The 19,914-nt window shown below is 39.8% G+C and overlaps 1 protein-coding gene across 1 annotated transcript in view; it reads left to right on the forward strand.

Annotated features, from left to right (window-relative positions):
- The first annotated feature begins 712 nt into the window (after positions 1-712).
- cacna1ba (calcium channel, voltage-dependent, N type, alpha 1B subunit, a) overlaps positions 713-19,914 on the forward strand; it is a 153,975-nt gene continuing 134,773 nt past the window's right edge. The window contains exons 1-3 of the mRNA XM_062417131.1: positions 713-972; positions 2,647-2,752; positions 5,087-5,226. Of these exons, the coding sequence (XP_062273115.1) occupies positions 713-972; positions 2,647-2,752; positions 5,087-5,226 (506 nt within the window). The remainder of the gene's footprint in view (positions 973-2,646; positions 2,753-5,086; positions 5,227-19,914) is intronic.

A 19,914-nucleotide genomic window follows, 5' to 3' on the forward strand; every position in this document is an offset into this window, starting at 1 on the left:
ACAGTAAACAAACTATGTGTTCATAAACCTTCTCTTATTTAGAAAGTAATGGCGGAAGGCTTGTATTCCGTCTAACTTGACGCCGGTGTGCCGCCGCGCTCCCGCGCTCTTCCTCACTGTTGCTATGGAAACAGGGCCGGTCCAGGTGGAGCCACTGCCTGGCGTCTCCGCGGTCACGTGGGAGTGTTCTGGATAAGGAGCCGGGGAGAGAGCGGCGGCTCCGCATTCACATCAGCGACGAGTTGACGGAAACAAGCCGAGAAGAAGCACTTACACAGCGGCTGTTGCTGAAGAGAAGAGTCAGTGAGAGCTGACAGAGATGATGTGTGTGGACGCTTCCTGGATGAACACAGCCTGGGAATCTTCACTGTGACTGTTCTCTGTGTTTGTTCTGCGCTAGTGTTTAGTGTGAATGAAACACAGACACATCTGTAGCATGGACCAGTCCGCCGGAGGAGGAACACCCATGGAAAATGGTGCATCATGGAATCTGAAAATCTAAACTTTGAGGAGCGAGTGAAAGCATGGGAAGCATCAGACTGACGCATCCTTTCCTCGTTTCGTTGTGAATGTTCGACTCTTCTGTTGGTGGACGACACACGCACTTCAAGGACCTGGGGGACAGGACGACTGTGTGTGTTGTGATGCTTCTTCTTCATTTCTTTTCTGGTGTCAGTTTTGGTTTCTCCAGCAAGATCCGCGCTATCCCAGAATGGCTCGCTTTGAAGACGAACTGTCCAACCGCTATGGAGGCAACTGTCCCGCGGGCCCGGCCAGAGGGGCCATCCGACAGCCGGGGCCTCCGGGGGTCCAAAGGATGTACAAGCAGACGATGGCCCAGAGAGCCAGGACCATGGCCATTTACAACCCCATCCCAGTCAAACAGAACTTCCTCACCGTTAACCGCTCTCTCTTCATCTTCAGTGAGGATAATATCATACGGAAATATGCCAAAAAGATCACAGAATGGCCATATCCTTCCAGCCAAGTCTCACACTCATGCTGCTCCACATCACGCCCAAAAAATAGTCAATTTAAGCTTCCTTGTTTATCGATTGAAAACACTTACATCTAACATATGATTCAAAAATTTAAACAACATCTAAGGACACTCTCATGAATTCGTCACATGTAGAACATTCAAAATAAGCGTTTATATCAGTAAAATGTTAAACTTCCACAGTTGGTTCTCCTGTTGTTTCCAGAGAAAAAGGGCGGCAGCCTGTCTTACAATTGGGAGATCCTCAGTCGATTTTCTATAGGATGAATATCCGGCCAGCTCTTATTTCAGGAAAGGCTTTAAAGCATTTTCTGTGAAGCATCCTGTAAACAAGCAAGGAAGCCTTAAAGAGACATATTTTTAATGGAGTTAAGCGTCCTTTTTTTCATATTTAGCCTCAGGGAGAACGGCATTTAAATCGATAGATAATTACAGAAAGGTAGAGGCTCTGAACACTGAGTGCATCACATGTTGCTTGTTGGTGTTTTTATACATTTTATTCATGCAAAAGTCCTCTTAAGCAGAGGAGAATTCTATGGTTTGGCATCTTTTAGTTGATCCTAGAAGTAAGTTTATGAATATTAAAGCCAGATATAAAGTGGATATGTGGACTTAGTGAGAGTGTGTGTACATGCTGTGGTGTGCAGGTGGAGCTGTCCATGGTGCTGAACTCTGAGCAAACAGCAGGCTGGCCTCCAGGCAGTAGCTGTGCTGTGTCTGCATGGGTGTGACACCAAAGCCACAGCAATAAAGATGCAGCGGGATGCAGCTTTTAAATGAGCTGCTGGTGCTTTCTGAATGGACTAGGTTTGTTTTAAAAGACAGGTGCCACCTGTTGACCCACCATCTAAATTATCTTTTTGTTTTTTGTTGGCTGCAGATTTGGATAATTGAAGGAAAAAAAGTCAGCTGTAAAACACCTTATATGTTAATGAGCATTATAAGCAATTAATTCACATTAAGTTGTATAATGGTTTCCATTACTTAAGTCACTGTGCTGAGCAAGCATTTATCATGCTTTGATGTCGCAGTGCATGCACAGCGAGTAGAGTTAATGCAGAGCGATCCATGCTGAAGCCGCAGGGTGATCCACGGTGGCCCCGAGCAGACGGGGGCCCCGGCTGGAGGCCCTCTCTTGAGGACGTCCTACTAATGATGCTGGAGTCACCAGACACCTGATATTCTGTGCAAACTTTGCTGAGGATTTATTGAATAGTGATTGTTGTGTTTTTATCTGACAGGAAAAGAGGATATATATAAACTAGTTGATAATTATGGTGGGGTTAAAGTAAAGGGACAATCCACTGCATTTGAAGTTCAGTTTACTTGTTACATCACCATCTATAATAAGTAGGTAGGTAGGGTAATTGTATCGATACCCCCTAGGTACAGTCTGATGGCTGATGGTATGAAAACTTGCTTTAAGAATGTGTGTGTGTGTGTGTGTGAGGATGATACAGCACCAAACACCAAGCAACAGTTTAGATCCAGAAAGTACATCACCAGTCACAGAGTTTAAGAGTTTATGATGTATTTATGCATAATCTGTTATTTTTAATACTTTTCTGTCTCTGTTGTGTTTGCATGCGTATCAACCTGTGAACCCCCCCCCCCCCCCCCTGCTTTCCTTTCCTTAACACTCTCACTCCATTTGAGTACATGATCCTGACCACCATCATAGCAAACTGCATCGTCCTGGCTTTGGAGCAACACCTACCAGCCTCAGACAAAACCCCGATGTCAGAGCGTTTGGTGAGTAGTCACATAACCCTTTTCCAAACTGCTTTTATTTAAGCAGTGCTTCCCTGCAGCTGTGTGAAACAGTGCTGTCACCACACCAGGAATACATGTGTTTAATACCATTACTGAGCTTCAATATGAATATCTACAACCACTGTTATGTTTTTCTGTGTTATTATTCTTACCACAGGGACATAGACAGAATTTAGAGACATATGTTTGATAATATTTCAGTAAATAATGTTCAATAAGTCCAGAATTGGCTGCAGTTTTAGGAAACATGGTGGCAGACGCTTCTTAATCTGATCCTTCTTCTTATTTTGTCTTGAGTATTAGAACATCTTAGCATCCAGAACGTTGACTGACACTTTTTGAAACATGATCTGAGAGCGTGCAGCAGCAGCAGCAGCAGTGGTAGTAGTAGCAGTGTTGCTGCTGTGATGAATTCCTGAATATTTACTTATTTATTTCTAAAGATGACAGTGTAAATTTGTAGTTGGTGTCAGAGAGGGCGCCTCCTCTTCATCTCTGCAGGTTAAGCAGACCCCCACCCCCCTCCTGCAGAGCTGCCTTTGATTCCTCCCTCCTGTGCATCATTACCTCAGGTTACCCCTGCTGTGCCCCCACCACCACCACCATCACCATCAGCTCACTCTTGTTAAATCCTTCCATTAAGGAACCAAGTGATGGCAGTCTCTCTGTCCAATCACAGAGCAGCAGTAGCACCAGAGGGCGTGGCTGTTTTTTTGTTTTTTTTTAAGAATGAAATGTCACTCCCTGAGGCACACTGCCTGATTTTTCATTGATCCACTCCTTGAGATGGGCTCAAACCTCTGAGTGACAGAGAAGCCACAGAGTTCATAATGATGTGAAGTGATCACATGTATCATCAGGACTGTAAATAACTGTTATTAACCCTTACAATCAGTCTGGAGACATAGCATCCTGGAGTTCCATTGTAGAAGTAGGATGGTTAAAATAGAGTCTGGCTAGTATGTTAGATTATGTATGTGTGATATGTATAATATATTTGATAGCTTCCAATAGTTAGACTTTTTGTACCAGTTTTGTTGACATTTGAACTGAAAACCTTCAGATTCCCTGTGGCTCCTTAAAAGGTCTTACATTTAGTTTGGGATATTCAAAGTCTAAAAAAAAGTAGCAAGGATGTTATAGTTTATTTAGATACTGATACCATAAGTGGAGACATCAGCTGGTAAAATAGCAAACGCTTCATCTATTTATTTAGTTGGCTTATAACAAGTCAAATTAATTGAGTGTTAAAATAGTGGAATCACCCAATTAAAGGTACACTTTTGTGTTTTCAAACCCCATGTTCTCATCTTTACGTGTCTAAGTGACTAATGGGGACAACAACTTTTAAAATTGCTCCGTTATTGAGTGAGAACGCTGCAGCTGTGAAACGAGCTGTAATGTCATGCAATGTATGTTCATTATCAGTGTGTGTGTTCTTACCACTGACAGACTCAGACTGTTAGTAGAAGTGTGTGACAACATTATGGAGAGGACTGTATCAATCAATCAATCAAACTTTATTTATATAGCAGCTTTCAGACAGGCTAGTGTAGTTCAAAGTGCTTTACAGTTAGTTGAATTACAAGCTGATAATGAGACAGAACAAGTGACAACATTAAGAAAAAAATTACAAAGAAAAATGGATATATAGAAAATAATTTATAATAAAAATCTAAGATACAATATAAAGAAATAAAATATTTTTCTTGACCTTTATGAACTATTTTAAATCCTGACTTTTATTCAGCCTATTCATTTCTGATTGCTATTTACTGAATTCAATTTACACTATTTGTTTCTTGTCTTTTAAGATAAACAGTATTTGGTTTTCTTATGTATGGAAGTGTATAATGAAAATGACTATAAAGGAAATCTTTACGTTTACCTTGATCCGGTCCACTCATGGAGAAGTCATCAGCTGGAGAGAGGAGTTTGTCATGTTATCTAACTGATTCTCAAAGTCATGACTGAATATTTGAACTGATTTCAACAACAACTCAACTCTGCTGAGATTTCAGACAACTTAAAAACACTTTTAGTGGATGTACATTGACGTAGTTCTATTGCCCCAAAGAATAACATTACAGCCTGTTTCACAGCTGCCAGCTGCAGCGTTCTCACTCAATACTGGAGCAATTTCAAAAGCTGCTGTCCCCATTAGTCACTCAGACACATGAAGATTGGGAAAAAGGTTGAAAAATACCAAAGTTTCCCTTTAAGTATGCACCACATGTTATTTTTGGGAGCTGTATCGAACTAAAGCTGCTCAACAAACTCTGATATTTGTTGTATCCTCCTCGCCCCCCACAGGACGACACAGAGCCCTACTTTATTGGAATATTTTGTTTCGAGGCTGGCATCAAGATCATCGCCCTGGGCTTTGCCTTTCACAAAGGCTCCTACCTGCGTACTGGATGGAATATAATGGACTTTGTGGTGGTCCTAACAGGGTGAGTAGCACCGGCCTAATGGCTTATACAGCTGTTAACTGACAGAGCTGATGGTCAGCAGCGATTAATGAGGGGAGGGGAGAGCTCTGCTGCTGCTCTGTGTGTGTGTGTGTGTGTGTGTGTGTGTGTGTGTGTGTGTGTGTGTGTGTGTGTGTGTGTGTGTGTGTGTGTGTGTGTGTGTGTGTGTGTGTGTGTGTGTGTGTGTGTGTGTGTGTGTGTGTGTGTGTGTGTGTGTGTGTGTGTGTGTGTGTGTGTGTGTGTGTGTGTGTGTGTGTGTGTGTGTGTGTGTGTGTGTGTGTGTGTGTGTGTGTGTGTGTGTGTGTGTGTGTGTGTGTGTGTGTGTGTGTGTGTGTGTGTGTGTGTGTGTGTGTGTGTGTGTGTGTGTTCTAATGATCAATAGAGCTGAGCCATTCCAGATGGCAGGGTGTTTTCTTCCTGTCTGGATGAAGGCAGTCTTGATGAGGCAGTATTGTCTACATTAGGCATGCAGAGCAGCCTGAAAGGAAACTGTTGGTACACTGTGCTCACATCACTGTTACATGGGAATTTTAAGGTGAAGGTTGTTTGTGTGGCTTCATTACACACTTGATAATGATTTGAAAAAAACACAAAGCGTGGATCCAGCAGTAACGACTCGAGCCTGAGAGAATGAGATAGAGTTATCAGTATGAATGGCTGGACTGTACTGTACATTATATATTTACATCATTTATTTATTTCTTTGAGCATTTTCTGGCTGTATTTCAGCTGTTTATTTATTATTTTAAGTATTTCACCTGTCTTAATAGTCAAGGCTGCATTAGTACCCCCCAGGGGCCCCTGGGCGCTGAAGCTCATGTCCCCCAAACAACTTTTATTTTTGGAAAACACTTTTATTGAGAAAAACAGAAACCTTGTAAATCCATATTTTATACTATGTTTCCAACAGTGACCATAATTATCAACAGAAAGAGAATGGGCCCAGAAAGAAAAAAAATCTACTCAAATCATTGAGGGCCCCTTTCTGCCCAGGGGCCCCCTGGCACATGCCCAGATTGCCAATATGGTAGATCTGGCCATGTTAACAGTTTATCCACACTGACAGTATTTCAGTCATTCATCATCACTTTTCTACAAGCACATAAACTTCTCTCCTCGCTTTCTAATTCCTTCTCACACACTCTTAATTAATAATAATAATAATGATAATGATAATATGTATTTGTAGAGCACCTTTCCTACAAGGGATGTAGCTCAAAGTGTGTTGTAAACATTCAATAGAATAAAATAACAGCAAATGAAATAATGGTGAGGGATTATAACATGACAGAGAATCAGAGTGATGTAGACGTCCAACTTGAGATAACTGACCTGCAACGTGATCCAGATTTAAGGGACAAATTTGCCTCAGTGTGCTTGGACACATTTAATCAATATCTCTTACCAGGGTAACCCTAGATGGGAGATCAAACCGGGCTGTATGTGGCCCCTGAACTGAAATGAGTTTGACAGCCCTCATTTAGAGCTTTAAAACCAAGTCATTACATCATCATTCAGGTGTTAAAGCTGACTCAGTGTGAGGATTTAAAAATCTGTCCACACACTCCCTAGCAACTGCATAAATGCCCCCTGGAGTGCAAGTACCCCTGGCTGGGAATCACCTCTCTATACTGCACTATAAAACACATGACATGTGAACAACACTTTATTTACTGCAGCACTTCTCTACATGAATATGATCGATAACAAGCGGACAAGCTTTCTTTAGAGCTTTATTAAGGAGTCATGAGGTTGAAAATACAACATGATGAAATCAGTGAGATGTTGTGTCTCCTGAGCTCAACGTTCTGAAGCTTTGAGTCAATTTCAGCACAAACCTTCACGACCTGTTCATATTCTGACCCGTCACAGTGTTTCCTCACAATTATAACTTCTGAACCACAAATCATTCATAAATACATCATCAGTCACAGATAAAGGTGACGCTTTCAGAGAGCGGAAATAGTTCATTTTTTAGTTTTTATGATAAAAAAAACTATAAAAAAACATTTTATAATGGTCCAATGTTTCATTATACATGATAAACTATTTCAACAAATGATATTACATGTGAAGAATGAACATTTATGACATTTTGGATGAATATGTGTCAAATATATTTCATTCTTTGTATGTTAAGTTCATCAAATTTCAGGCTAAAAGCAAAAGAAAAGTATTTTTTTACTGATCTCAGATATAACTATGGGTCAAATCGGACCCTGAACACTAAGTAAGGGTTAAATGAAGCTGATTAAGTCCAAATATTCAGCTGGAGGCTCATAGTGATATCTTCAAAAATGCTTCATATGCGTGAAAAACAGTTTAAAAGCCCTAATCTAATAGAGAAACAAGCACATCCTCATTTTGTATAACTAAGACATGTAAATAATAGTATATTTAGTAGAGCTGGCACTTGATAGTACTGTTCATATCCTACACATCCTACACAGTATTACCACTCTGTTAGTGCTTTATGCTGCAGAAACGCTCTGCAAGCTTTACACATTGTTGCTAAGCCGGCTCTAACCTCCTTTTTTTTTTCCTTCTTCATTCTATCATCTGAAATAGTCTGTGGAGTAAACACAGAGGCTCCCCTGGTACCGGTGGAGAAAGGGAGAATGGGAATTGTGAAGGAGTGAAGGAGGAGGAGGAGGAGGAGGAGGGGTGGAGGGTGATGGAGAGAAGTGAAGAGAGCAGAGGAGAGGAGGATGGGAGTGTTTTGGGGGTTGGTGGTGAAAGGAAGGGAAGGGCCTGGGCTGGGGGTGGGGGGGTGGGGGGGGGGGGGGCGGGGGTGACAGAGGATGCTGTTACGCTGGAGAAAGTCCCCCAGGGTGCCTGCTGGCTCCACTGGGAGATGGGGGGGGGGGGGCCCTTCTTACATAATGATACAGAGTGTCAGGAACCCCTCGCCGCAATAAACAGAGCCTCCCACCAATTCCCAAACCCCTCATCAACGCCTCCTCCGCCCCCCCTCCCCCTCCCCTCACTAGAAGAAGTCACTGGGAGTCATTCAGTCTTTGTTCCTGTTGGCTGAACAGAGGGCAGAAGCAGTCACTGGAAAACACAATAAATAGCATGTAGGGGAACGCTGCAGAGATGTGTGTTAATAGAACCAAACCACCGTCCACACATACTCTACATTAACACCATGACACATACCTTTCTATTTATTACATTAAAACTCATTCATCACTATTAGAGCTGGGTATAGTTTAAAAATGATGATACCAGTACCAATCTAAGTGATACTGATACCATCTGAGTACGTCATTAGATTTCCACTCCACATTCAGTACACTTGCTTTTATCAGGTGTAACAGGTGTGTAGTGTAGACACACTTTAGAGCGTTGAGGTAGCATCTTGGTGCGCTAACTACAGACTGGTTGTAGCTAAGGCTAGACCGATATATCAGTTAGTCGGTATTATTGGCCGATATTGGCCTATCACAGATATAGCTGTCATTTTTTCTGTTGTCTATGATACAACACATGAGTTAAATTTTAAAATCATTTTTAAAGACATTTTTGAATTTCTCATCATGCCAAACCTTATTTGTCACTGACCCATATATATAAGATTATATAATATATTGATATCGGAATGTTTTTTATTCCCTAATATCGGCATCGGCTCCAAAAATCCAGTATCGGTTGGGAACAAGTTGTAGCTGCTGTGGCAGTGGGCCAATCACATGTCGCTTTAAATGGAAGAACGCTTGTGTTGATTGGCTGTGAGCAAGTCCATACAAACAGTCATATTTTCTAGCTCTGGGTGTAAAAAGGATGGATTTCAGGTATCGTTTGACGGGAGATGTTTCCATATGACTTGGTATTGATTTATTTGGGTCAATACCTTAAAGGAATGGAGTACTGATACCCAGCCCTAATCACTATACAATGATACCTTTAATGAAATCCAAAACATAATGGGCCTCATGCAAAAATCCATATCTGAACAAATTCCCTCTTATTTCTATCGATATCTATGATATTGTTGGGTTATTTATTGGGTATATAGTACTCACTGATTTCTGGGATTCACCAATGTTTTCTTATTTTTGCTCTTCTCTGAGGTAAGATAAGATCATTTGTACCAAGATAAGAAAAAAACATCTTATTTTCACCGTTCAAAAATTAGTTGTCCAACACACAAAAAAAACGGTCGAGGAACATAAACACATAAATATCCTATAATCAAAGTTTGATGATGTTTCAGAGCAATTATAATAACTGGATTATTTGTGGGTTAAAGAAATACTATTGGTTGATTGATCCAGATTAGGACTTGAATAAGTTTAAATTCATTTAACATGACGTCAATTGAATCATGCTGAAGTTCTTCTTTTTGCTGTGTTTTTTTGGTAGCCCTTACAGTATATAACGTTTAGTGGGTGTTACCTATACTAATAACAAACTACTAAAAGCTCAAAATAGTCGTGATGAATTACTTATCTATGTCTACAGTATATATCTATATCTATATCTATATCTATATCTATGAAGCACTTGTAATATTGTATATTTTTCTAATAGTCAACAAATCCCCAAAAACTAAGAATGAATGTATCTGTGTGTGTATCAAAGCCTGATATATCTTCTCCACCACCATCAACACACACACACACACACACACACACACACACACACTCTAGTTAGTGTCTCAGTTCACCGCATCATACATGTTAGACCACATCCTTGAAATGACGTGGTCTGGTCCTCAGAGGATTTCCAGCTGCGTCACCAGCTGTTCCCACCCTTCCCACCCACGTCACAAAACGCCACTCCTGTCTCCCGGCAACCGTGACAGCTGCAGTTGACAATCAACACACAGCTTATTAGAACTGAAGCCAGAACTTCTAAATGTTATTGTAGTGACAGCTCATCCTGGTCCAGCAGACCCACCAGAGACCAGAGAGTATACAGAAACACACTTTCTAAAGACTATTTCACTTGCTATGTACTTTATTTAACAGTTATTGACAGAGAGATGTAGGAAATGATGTCATTCAGTGTGTAATGTAGCTATAATAAAAAATAAATATACACATAGAGGAAGCTTCTCTTTACATTCAGTCAAACCAATGTGGCAGCTACAATTCTTAGATTTCATCTGTGGGACCAAACATTATATTCCAAAAGGAATTATATCATATATCAATATGCTGCATCAGAATCACAGAAGATCACAAAAGAGCTGCACAGATCAGATAATCAGATCATGTTGGGATGTTGACGCTGAGATCCAAATCATCTCCCAAAATGTCAGAGCAGATTTACAAGCAGCTGTTGTTTGGATAAACTGACCACATACTGGGAATTGAAATGGTTTTATTTATCTTTTTTTTTATTATCATGGTTTATTTCATATGGACAGATACAATATACATACAGGCTGAAACAACTGTCCGATGGAAGTATGACAGTGTTTATAGTGAATGTTCATTTGCAATACCTGTCAAACATACTGTATCTCCTGTGTTTGTATCAGTATGTCTGAGCTGTGTGGGTATATACATTACTGCATGTATCTGTGCATGTATGCAGCATCTGATGTGAGCTGAGCATGTTAACTGTAGAGGTGAGGGTTATTGACAGGTTGTCAGGGCCTGCATGTAGCCAGAGCCTTTTCTAATGTGTGTGTGTGTGAGTGTGTGTGAGTGTGTGTGTGTGTGTGTGTAGATGGGAGCGGCCCAAGCCAGGCCTGATTGAATTGGAGCTGAGCAGGCTGACATGATAACCAAAATTGAAGGGGCGGGTGGTGGATAGAAGCCATTACTGCAGTGGTCTGGACATCTTATCAGTACCATGCTACACTGACAGGTTGAGCCATGTTGTCCGGGGGGGGGGGTAGATATGGGGCTGCTCCTATATCCTATAGAAAGAGCATATGCGGCTCAACATACGCATGCACTCGAGCACACTTAAAACATGCGCATGCACACATTGACACACGTGCACACAAATCACTTCTCCATGATGATGATGTCCATTTCCTGCAGGATGTGATCTGTCGAAAGCCATCGCAATTAGGCATTAGCAGTGATTATCAGCATCCAGCTCATTTAGACAGGACTTCAACATATCAGTCAGCTCAGTGACCTGTTTGTAATAAGAGCAGCGTTGAGAATAACACGTTACAGTCATTCCGCTACTAGGAATGTACCAAATGAAACAACGCAATTACAATGACTGTGATTTTAATCGTACAGACAGCTGACGTCATTGTAGCCAACTTGTGGTCAAACATAAGTCTTGTCTCTGGAGTTCTAACATTATATATTATAAATGATATCTGTTACTGAGTTGTGGATCTGTGTTAAAACCCAGAGCAGAACTTTGAGTTGTCTTTTTTTCATGTAGGCTCAGATCAATGCTCTTAATGGACATGATACTGACCCAGGGAGTGTATATGAGTATGTGCATATAAGGCAGGAGAAGAGTGTGTCATTTAGCTAGAATAGCCTAATACTGTTAATTGCCATTTGGCATCCCCAAATTTCCAAATTGAATTAAACCAAAGCTGAATGCAAAGTGTTCACTTAATATCATTTTATTAGTATTCAAAAAATACTAATACAAATACAAAAAATACTAATAATAAACTAATACATACACAAAAAATACTAATATTATACTAATAAGAATACTAAAAAAGTCTAAAAAAAAATACTAAAAATATAAAAAAACCAAATAAAAAAAAGTACTAATAGTATACTAATAAAAATACTAAAAATACATATAAAAATACAAACAATAATATAAAAAATACTAATAATATACTAATAAAAATACATATAAAAATACAAACAATAATACAAAAAATACTAATATTATACTAATAAAAATACATATAAAAACACAAACAACAATACAAAAAATACTAATAATATACGTACTAATACATATACAAAAAATACTAATAATATACTAATAAAAATACACAATTGACTAATAGTAATACTTTTATATTTGAGAGACTGGATTGAACTAAGCTGATTTGTCTTTACTGAGTGGATTGAACACTGAGATTTTGGGACGAGTTAGTACGTTTTTATTGTTAAAAGTAACATGAAACTTACTTAGCCTATATGTAATAATTGGTACATTAATTCAATAACTTTGTGAAAGAAGTAACTGTAACTAATTACTCATTTTTATTTACTTGCCCAACACTTAATATGAATGTCACAGTTTAATATAGACATATGAAGAGAAGGTAGGGTTGGTTTGAAACAGTCCTATAGACAACTTCACATTGATGAGCAGTGAATGATGCACACACAGCAGGAGGGTAGAAAACATGTTGTCATGATAGCTTCTATATGGATATTTCTGTATTTAGGAATGAAACTATTTGAGGAAACCATGTAATGGAGATTTTTCTGGCCAGTATTAAATTGTAAGATTATTTCCTATAAATGCATCTACAGGCATGTATTTGTTCTCTACATAATATTAAAGAGGATATAATTGTACTCAGCATGATCACAAATACATATTGTTTGTACATGAATAGACTGATGGGACAAGCTGCTTCACATCTGAATCCTGCAGAGATTCTGACAACTCTGGTCAGTATATGAGACCAGAATTGCTGTAAGTCAGAGTTATTCTTTAAGCTGCAAAAGTGTATTTACAAGATTTCAGTTTGGCTCAGACTGGAGTGTTCTCTTTCCGAGGCTTTTCTACCCACACAAAGTAAAACTCCAGTGTTAACACTGCTATATATAAAGATATCGTTAAGCTGAATAAGGCGTGGGACTGATGTGTGAGGCGGTTCAGGGGTCGTCTCATTCTAACACCATTAGCATTTTGAACATGCCATCAATTGATCCCTGTGCACCTCATACATGTGTTTGCTCTCAGGACATGGGCCTGAGCCATCTTTCACAAGCAGCTAATCAGATCAAGTGGGCTGTGTGAGTGAAGGAGCCTGGATTTAGGTCCCGTAGGCTAAGCCCCACCTCTGCCGTGTTCCAGTAAGATGTAGGGAGTTGCTAATAAGAGCATATATCTGCCTCCCCCTGCTACCCACCCACATCAATAGTGTATTGAGCTAAACGCACAGGGAATAGATTCACTTCAGCTCTCCTCTTTATAGCCGGCTGGATCAAAGCAGCTGCTGCTGGATTTCTGCAGTGACTGGTTCCTACAGTACAAGCCTGCTCTCCCCACCGCCACACACAAACACACACACACAGGTTAGGATAGCACTTATTCCACCGCCTTAGTTCCGGTCCTCTGAAATGATGCGAACGCGGAAGTAACTTAAAACTGCATTCTATCAAAAGGCCACCAGGGGGCGACCGTTTTGGTGTCAAAAGGACTTCCGTCTCTATAAAAGTCAATGGAGAATTCACCAACTTCTCACTTGATTTCTAACCTCAGTAAACATTTTCATAATGTGTTTATGGTCTCAATCGCTAGTTTAAAGCCTTCTTCAATGCAATATGATGTTCATTTGTGAAATTTTGTTCTCCCTGATTTTATATTTGACGATAAAGCAGGGTATGCATTAGGGCGTGGCTATGTCGTGATTGACAGGTTGATTGGTTCACAGGTTCAGGAGGGCACCTCATGCTCCTCCTGATGCCCATATAAATAGAATCCGTGTTTTTTTTTTCCCCGGCATGCACCTGAAATTTTCAAGATGGCGCTGCTCAGATCTGAAACTATTGGCTTCCAAGCAGCAGTCAACAAACCAATGGGTGACGTCACGGATGTTATGTCCATTTTATATACAGTCTATGGGTGGAACGGTCATATTTTTTCAGACAGTGGTGATACATACCATTTCCAATCATTTACACATATTGTAGTATTACATGATTAAGAGCAAAAAAAGGTGGCTCTTAAAAATATATAGAATTTCTGTATGTTTGAGTGTGAAGTTAAATATCCTCCATTCTTTCTAAATAAGGCCAGTTTCCAACATTGCATTGGATGTCACTAGCTTTGCCTCATTTGAATTTGAAGGGGTCCAGTAGGCTATTATGACATTTTGAGGCCCTCTGGTTCAAACACATACAGATCAAGTGGACTTTGAAAAGGTGCACTAGTGGATATTTATTCCTGTGTCTTTGCTGACCACAAAAGTAGACACATTTTAAACATGTTAGGTTATCTTGCAGGCAAGTCTTCCTATATTGAAGTTTGATTCTCACGTTTCATAATGGATCATTCTCCAAGCACTGGCCCCTTTAATTACAATAGTAAGAACAGCACAGCTCCATTTTGTAGTGATAGCAGTGGCAGATTTACCATCAAAATCAACAAAAGTCATTTTTGAGACAATGTTTAAAAAATGCAGCGTTTCATTTCTAGCCAGGGAGTGCTGAGTTTAGTTTTTGGCTGAACTAAAAATGATTAGCTATAGCTAGCTTAATAATGGTAATGTCAGCTCCATGTGTTGCTTGAAAATGCTGTTTCCAGCTGCCTTGTTTTAAAATCAGAATCCATTAAAGGGCTCTTAAATATGTACTCCTTTTGCTATGGTTGCACTTCTTCTAGCAGTCTCCACATTACTGTTCTTCCCTCATTTCTACATCTGAGAGGCCTATGCTATTCTAGTGTATGGCTAATGTCAATACTGTCATAGCTTTGTGGTAGGAAGAGTCATTGGGTTAGATACATGTTGCTGAGATGTTAGAAAGTTATTCCAGCAAAGCCTCGAGAAAGTTTCCACCAACAACATTTCGATTTTCTGGTAAAAAAAAAGAAGTTTGTGTCGACAGTAGTAGAGAAAAATGGCCGTCTGTACTCCTGAAAGCCCCCCCCCCCCACCCCCACCCGTATGTTTCCTTTGATTGCTGTATAATCTCAGATGAACTGTGGAGTGGCACAGCCTTAGCAACAGGCATATTGGTATGATTATGATAAGAGGCAGTTTGTGTATTTGCTGTGTAAATGCTTTGTGATCAGCAGAGGATCCTGGCTCTCTCTCAGCAGCATCCACACCTCCCCCTGAACCAACACCAGGGACACGCTGGCTCTCTGTGTTTGGCAAACAGGCTCGCAGCCAGCGGTAGTAACAGTGTGTGATACAGAACGGTGCTGCACGCTCTTTGTAGATACATGCTGAGGGGAAGGAAACCAAGAGAGAAAACACAGGATGGTTGGATCCTAATGAAAGCACAGGAGAACACCAGGGATATATACTGTACTGCACTCTACATCATCTTGGTTTTATTGAAACTGAAGCTCTTGAAATGATTTAAACTATGTGGAATTTTAGTAGGAGAGACATTAAAGGATTAGACAAGGCACTTTTCTATATTTCTCCAAACCAATTATGAACTTATCCTATTTACGAGTATTGTGTGTGTGTATCTACAGTCTGATATATGTTTTCCAGTGGTTATTTAAATGGCGTGCACTCTGTGAAGTATGTAGCAGTAAGTAGTTTGTGTGGTCGTGATCTGCATTTTATCCTAGTAGAAGAAGAAGAAGAAGAATGTGTTTATATCTGACTGGACAAGGCATACTGAAGGCTTACTGGCATGAATATGAGGCTGCTCTTGACTTAAAGCTTTATTTACGCTTGGGTGCTTCTTGACACTCTTGTCGCACAAAAAGACACAATTTGTAGTAAAAAGCCTTTATTGTTATACGTTGTATTTTAATATATTTATTATAAGTGTGCAGATTGACAGTTTGGAACACAGTGTTGTTGATGATAGCATTTTTTGATGACAGCACCACAGCTGGAATGTTGTGCATATATTTCCAAATCATACTACAAATACAAAAGTACATGCTAGGTGCCACATCCAGACTTCATTAGCTGACATTATGGGTTCGTGCTAAGATTGGCTTGATGGTGTCAACAGTGTGAAAGTGCTTGTGGTAAATAGGTCTATATGTTTTATGTTATGAAATTGATTTGAGTGTATTGTTGAGGAACCAGTTCTAAGTCAAGGTATTGGTACTGGTATCAAATTATTTGGAACAATACCTAGAGCCCAACACATATGAAAAAAAAAAAGAAGAAGAATTTAATTACAAACATTGTTGGTTTATAAATAAAAAGCTGATTTGGACTGAGAGCCTCCATCGAATAATTACTCTTTCATAAGTGACTGGTCAGGCCTCTGAGTTAACAAACCAATGCATTAGTCACATAGACTAATTTCGGGATGAGCGCTGACTCTTGTGCAGATCCATTCTGTGAATACTGAACACTGATACCAATGAACCAATCACGTGTTGTGGCTCCAGAGAGCTGCCTTGCTGATGTAGAAAGGGTTATCAGAATCTAGACTGTGGATATTGTGATGATGGCTCTGTGGTCAGGACTAATGCACACAGCCAGCCACATATCTCTTGGAGAAGCCAGATTGGGCCGTTCGTACAGTGAGATCCTGTCTAATCAGCCTCTCTCTGAAGAGAAAGGCTGGAACAAATAAATGAATAATTGAGTAGATTTCACTGTGGATGAATTAGGCCAGTTAGAGAGTGCATTTTACCCTCTTTGATAAGCAATGTGCACAGTATTGCTACAATATTCCTTACCTGAAGCATGTTATACATTTGATTATAAACACATTTTAAAATGCCTAGTTTTATCTGACATTATGTACTATAATAGTTTAAAAAATGATGAAGTTATGCAAGTTATTGAGCTTCTTGACTGGCGGCCATGTTGAACGTGACTCTCAAGCTATTTGTTTAAATGGACATATATTATTCTCGGGAAGTGGAGCGATTATGCAGGGAAATGTGAGCCTCCACCCAGATCCACCAATGAACATTAACTGTGGGGAGAGATGAGACTGCAACAGAGCATATGAGGACACGTGTCTTTAATTCCACTCAGTTTCTGTTGGTAGCTCATTTTTGCCATCACACTGAAAAATATCTGAAAGGAATGTTGTTAAAAAGATACCTTTTAGATATTCGGCTGTATTATTGAAGGACCATTTGTGCAAGATTAGTTTGGATATTCCAGTTTTGGAGCCCTTTCTTTAATTTTTTTTGCATCTAGCACAGCTTCATTTTTCTTAACTGTTTTGACACTTACCGTAAAAAGTCGTATAAGTCGCCCCAGTGTATAAGTCTCAGTCTATTTTGGGTGGTGTCATGCTGGGAAAAACACTGTTCTATTAAAGACTGGTTTATTTGAATGTACCACTAACTATTCATTTATAAACACATATGTTTATACTCCAAAACGTTCTCAATGTACTTTTATTAGAAACACAATTAAAACACACATATTCCACCTGAACCAGTGTGTCAGGTTAATGGTTAATGGTCTGGTAATGATTTAACTGAACTGGACCGGTATATTAACTCTGACTGTGTTCAGGTTAGGCTGAGTTTCAATTAAACCTTTTAAAACAACACAATAACTTTACATTTTAATACAGTGTGTAGCTGTGTGCTCACTGAGTCCCAAAAACTACATCAGAGCTGTCACTATGTGCAAATAAACTACTGCACCCAAGTCACACTTCCCCATCACTTCCCAAATGTCTTATACACCAGTTTTTACGGTATAATCAAACAAGGCTAAGTGTCTACAGCCATGCTAGCAGCTCTGTGAGGATGTAGTTGGGCACTTCAGTGCTTTGAGCTAAATGCTAACATGAGCAATGGTAACATGCTGATGTTTATCATGTTTACCATCTTTATTTTAGCACGTTAGCATGATAATGTCATGGAAATGTCTGAAAACACTAAACGCAAATATGAAATAATACACAAAACACTGCTGGGTTGAAGATGAAATAATTATTATTATACAGTAAGGAAACAGAACTCACACAAAGCAAAGCATCCCACTGTCTCATTATACAAAGCCATACTAACCTCTTTTATAGTGTTTTAACACAAAGCCATCAGTGATTGGTCAAATTGGTCATCGTATATGATTTTACCCAATGGCAAAGTGCCATACATTTTATTACCCAGAAGTAATGTACCCCTAGGACACAGGCAATTGGGGCCTCAAGCCATTAATGATTTGCTGGCACTTCACCATGTCCTGCCCATTCCCAGACCACAAGTCTTTATCTTTTTTGGACACAAGCTAGGAACCTGTTGATCACCAGACTCCTTAATGTAATCAACGAGAGCATTCCTCAGGACGCACAATTACAGGGTCAAAGCAGAGGTCATACATCCACAATCATAATTAAAATGTTAAACCAACCATTTGATCCTTCTTCACTTTTACAATAACAATTAATGAGTAGCACTAAACACAAAGTACAGCTGACCCTGATGGAAATTAGGGCTGTCAATCCCTATCCCATATTTTTAAAAAGTCCATTATTAATACTTAAAATGCACTTATACACAGGCTTATGTGTTGCCAACTCCACTGTCAACATGTGGTTATCCTAAATTCTGTCCACTAGAGGGCATCTCAACATTACCAAGAAATATAGCTAGCTTTCAGCTAGCTGCTAAGTAATAACTAATCTTAGGCACAAATGAATAACGTCAACTTTAGTATGAGCATTTTTAATCTCAATACATTCATTGTTTCCTCTTTCAATGAACTGAGAAAAAGCCAGGGCTGCCTAAACTGAAAATAAATAAAGGTGCTCCATTAAGTGAATTCATAATTTACATTTCAAACAACATTAGCAAGGTTTGATTTTATATATTCACTTGTACGTATTTCAATATTCAGTATTTGCTATTTTTCCGTTTGTTGTTGTAAATCCAAAACACTTCCACACAGAGCTTCATAAGTTATCTAGAGTGGTGATCTCTTTAGATGCATCCTCTACGCTTTTTGCTATTTCTGTTGTGATGTTAGGTTAGCGCTCTGAATTTGAGATTGTGATTCAGAGTCAGATTCAGAAAACTTTATTTTTTACAATAAACACGTTTTTTCTTGTGACATACGGTAAACTTTCAAGCCTTTTTCAACTTTCAGGCCTCATTTGGTAGTGAATCAGATTAAACACCTTCATGGGTATCATCATTCTTTGGTTGAACAAACATGCATGTACTGTACATGACAGGCATCACATGCTATAGAGGCCTGATTTGTCTTGTGCTTCTTGAGATGATAGATCCAGAGACTGAAACCTGTACATCAGTCACAGCGCTTGAACTTGCGTCTTTCTCCACAGACATCTATTGACTCTAACAAAACAGGCTGAGAAAACCAATGATGATTGAACTTTGGACTTTCTCAAAGCACACCCAGGTCATTTCCTGTCTGTGTTCCCTCATTACTGTGAAGTAAAAGAAACCGCTGCCGCTCAGCATAACCAGCCTCACACGATGCCTAGAAAGGGAGAAGACAGAAGCAGACAGACAATCTCTGCTCTGATGTGTTTTCTTTTTTTGGACTGATGTGTCTGAGACTGCCGATCGATGGCCCGGGAGGTGTCTCAAGCCCCCCTTCCCCCTTCTCCATCACCACCACCTCCTCCTCCTCCAGGGAACTGATTGATCTGAGAGCCGGTTGTCAGGGAGGGTCGGGACCCCGCGGGCAGCCAGGCACTGCTGTCTCCACTCAGCTACCAGCCATGCATCTCTGCATGCCACCTTGCTTACGCTTTCATCTGCAGGGGAAGACAGCCAGAGAGCACGCTGGATAAAACAAAATCTGCTTGTGGCTGCAAAGCTTTAATAACTGTGTACATATACACAGTAGGATCAAATTAACCCATGCCTCTAATCAGGGGCGGACTGGGGTTTAAATTCAGC

This window comes from Scomber scombrus, chromosome 4 (genome assembly GCF_963691925.1).
Source record: "Scomber scombrus chromosome 4, fScoSco1.1, whole genome shotgun sequence".
Lineage (NCBI taxonomy): Eukaryota > Metazoa > Chordata > Actinopteri > Scombriformes > Scombridae > Scomber > Scomber scombrus.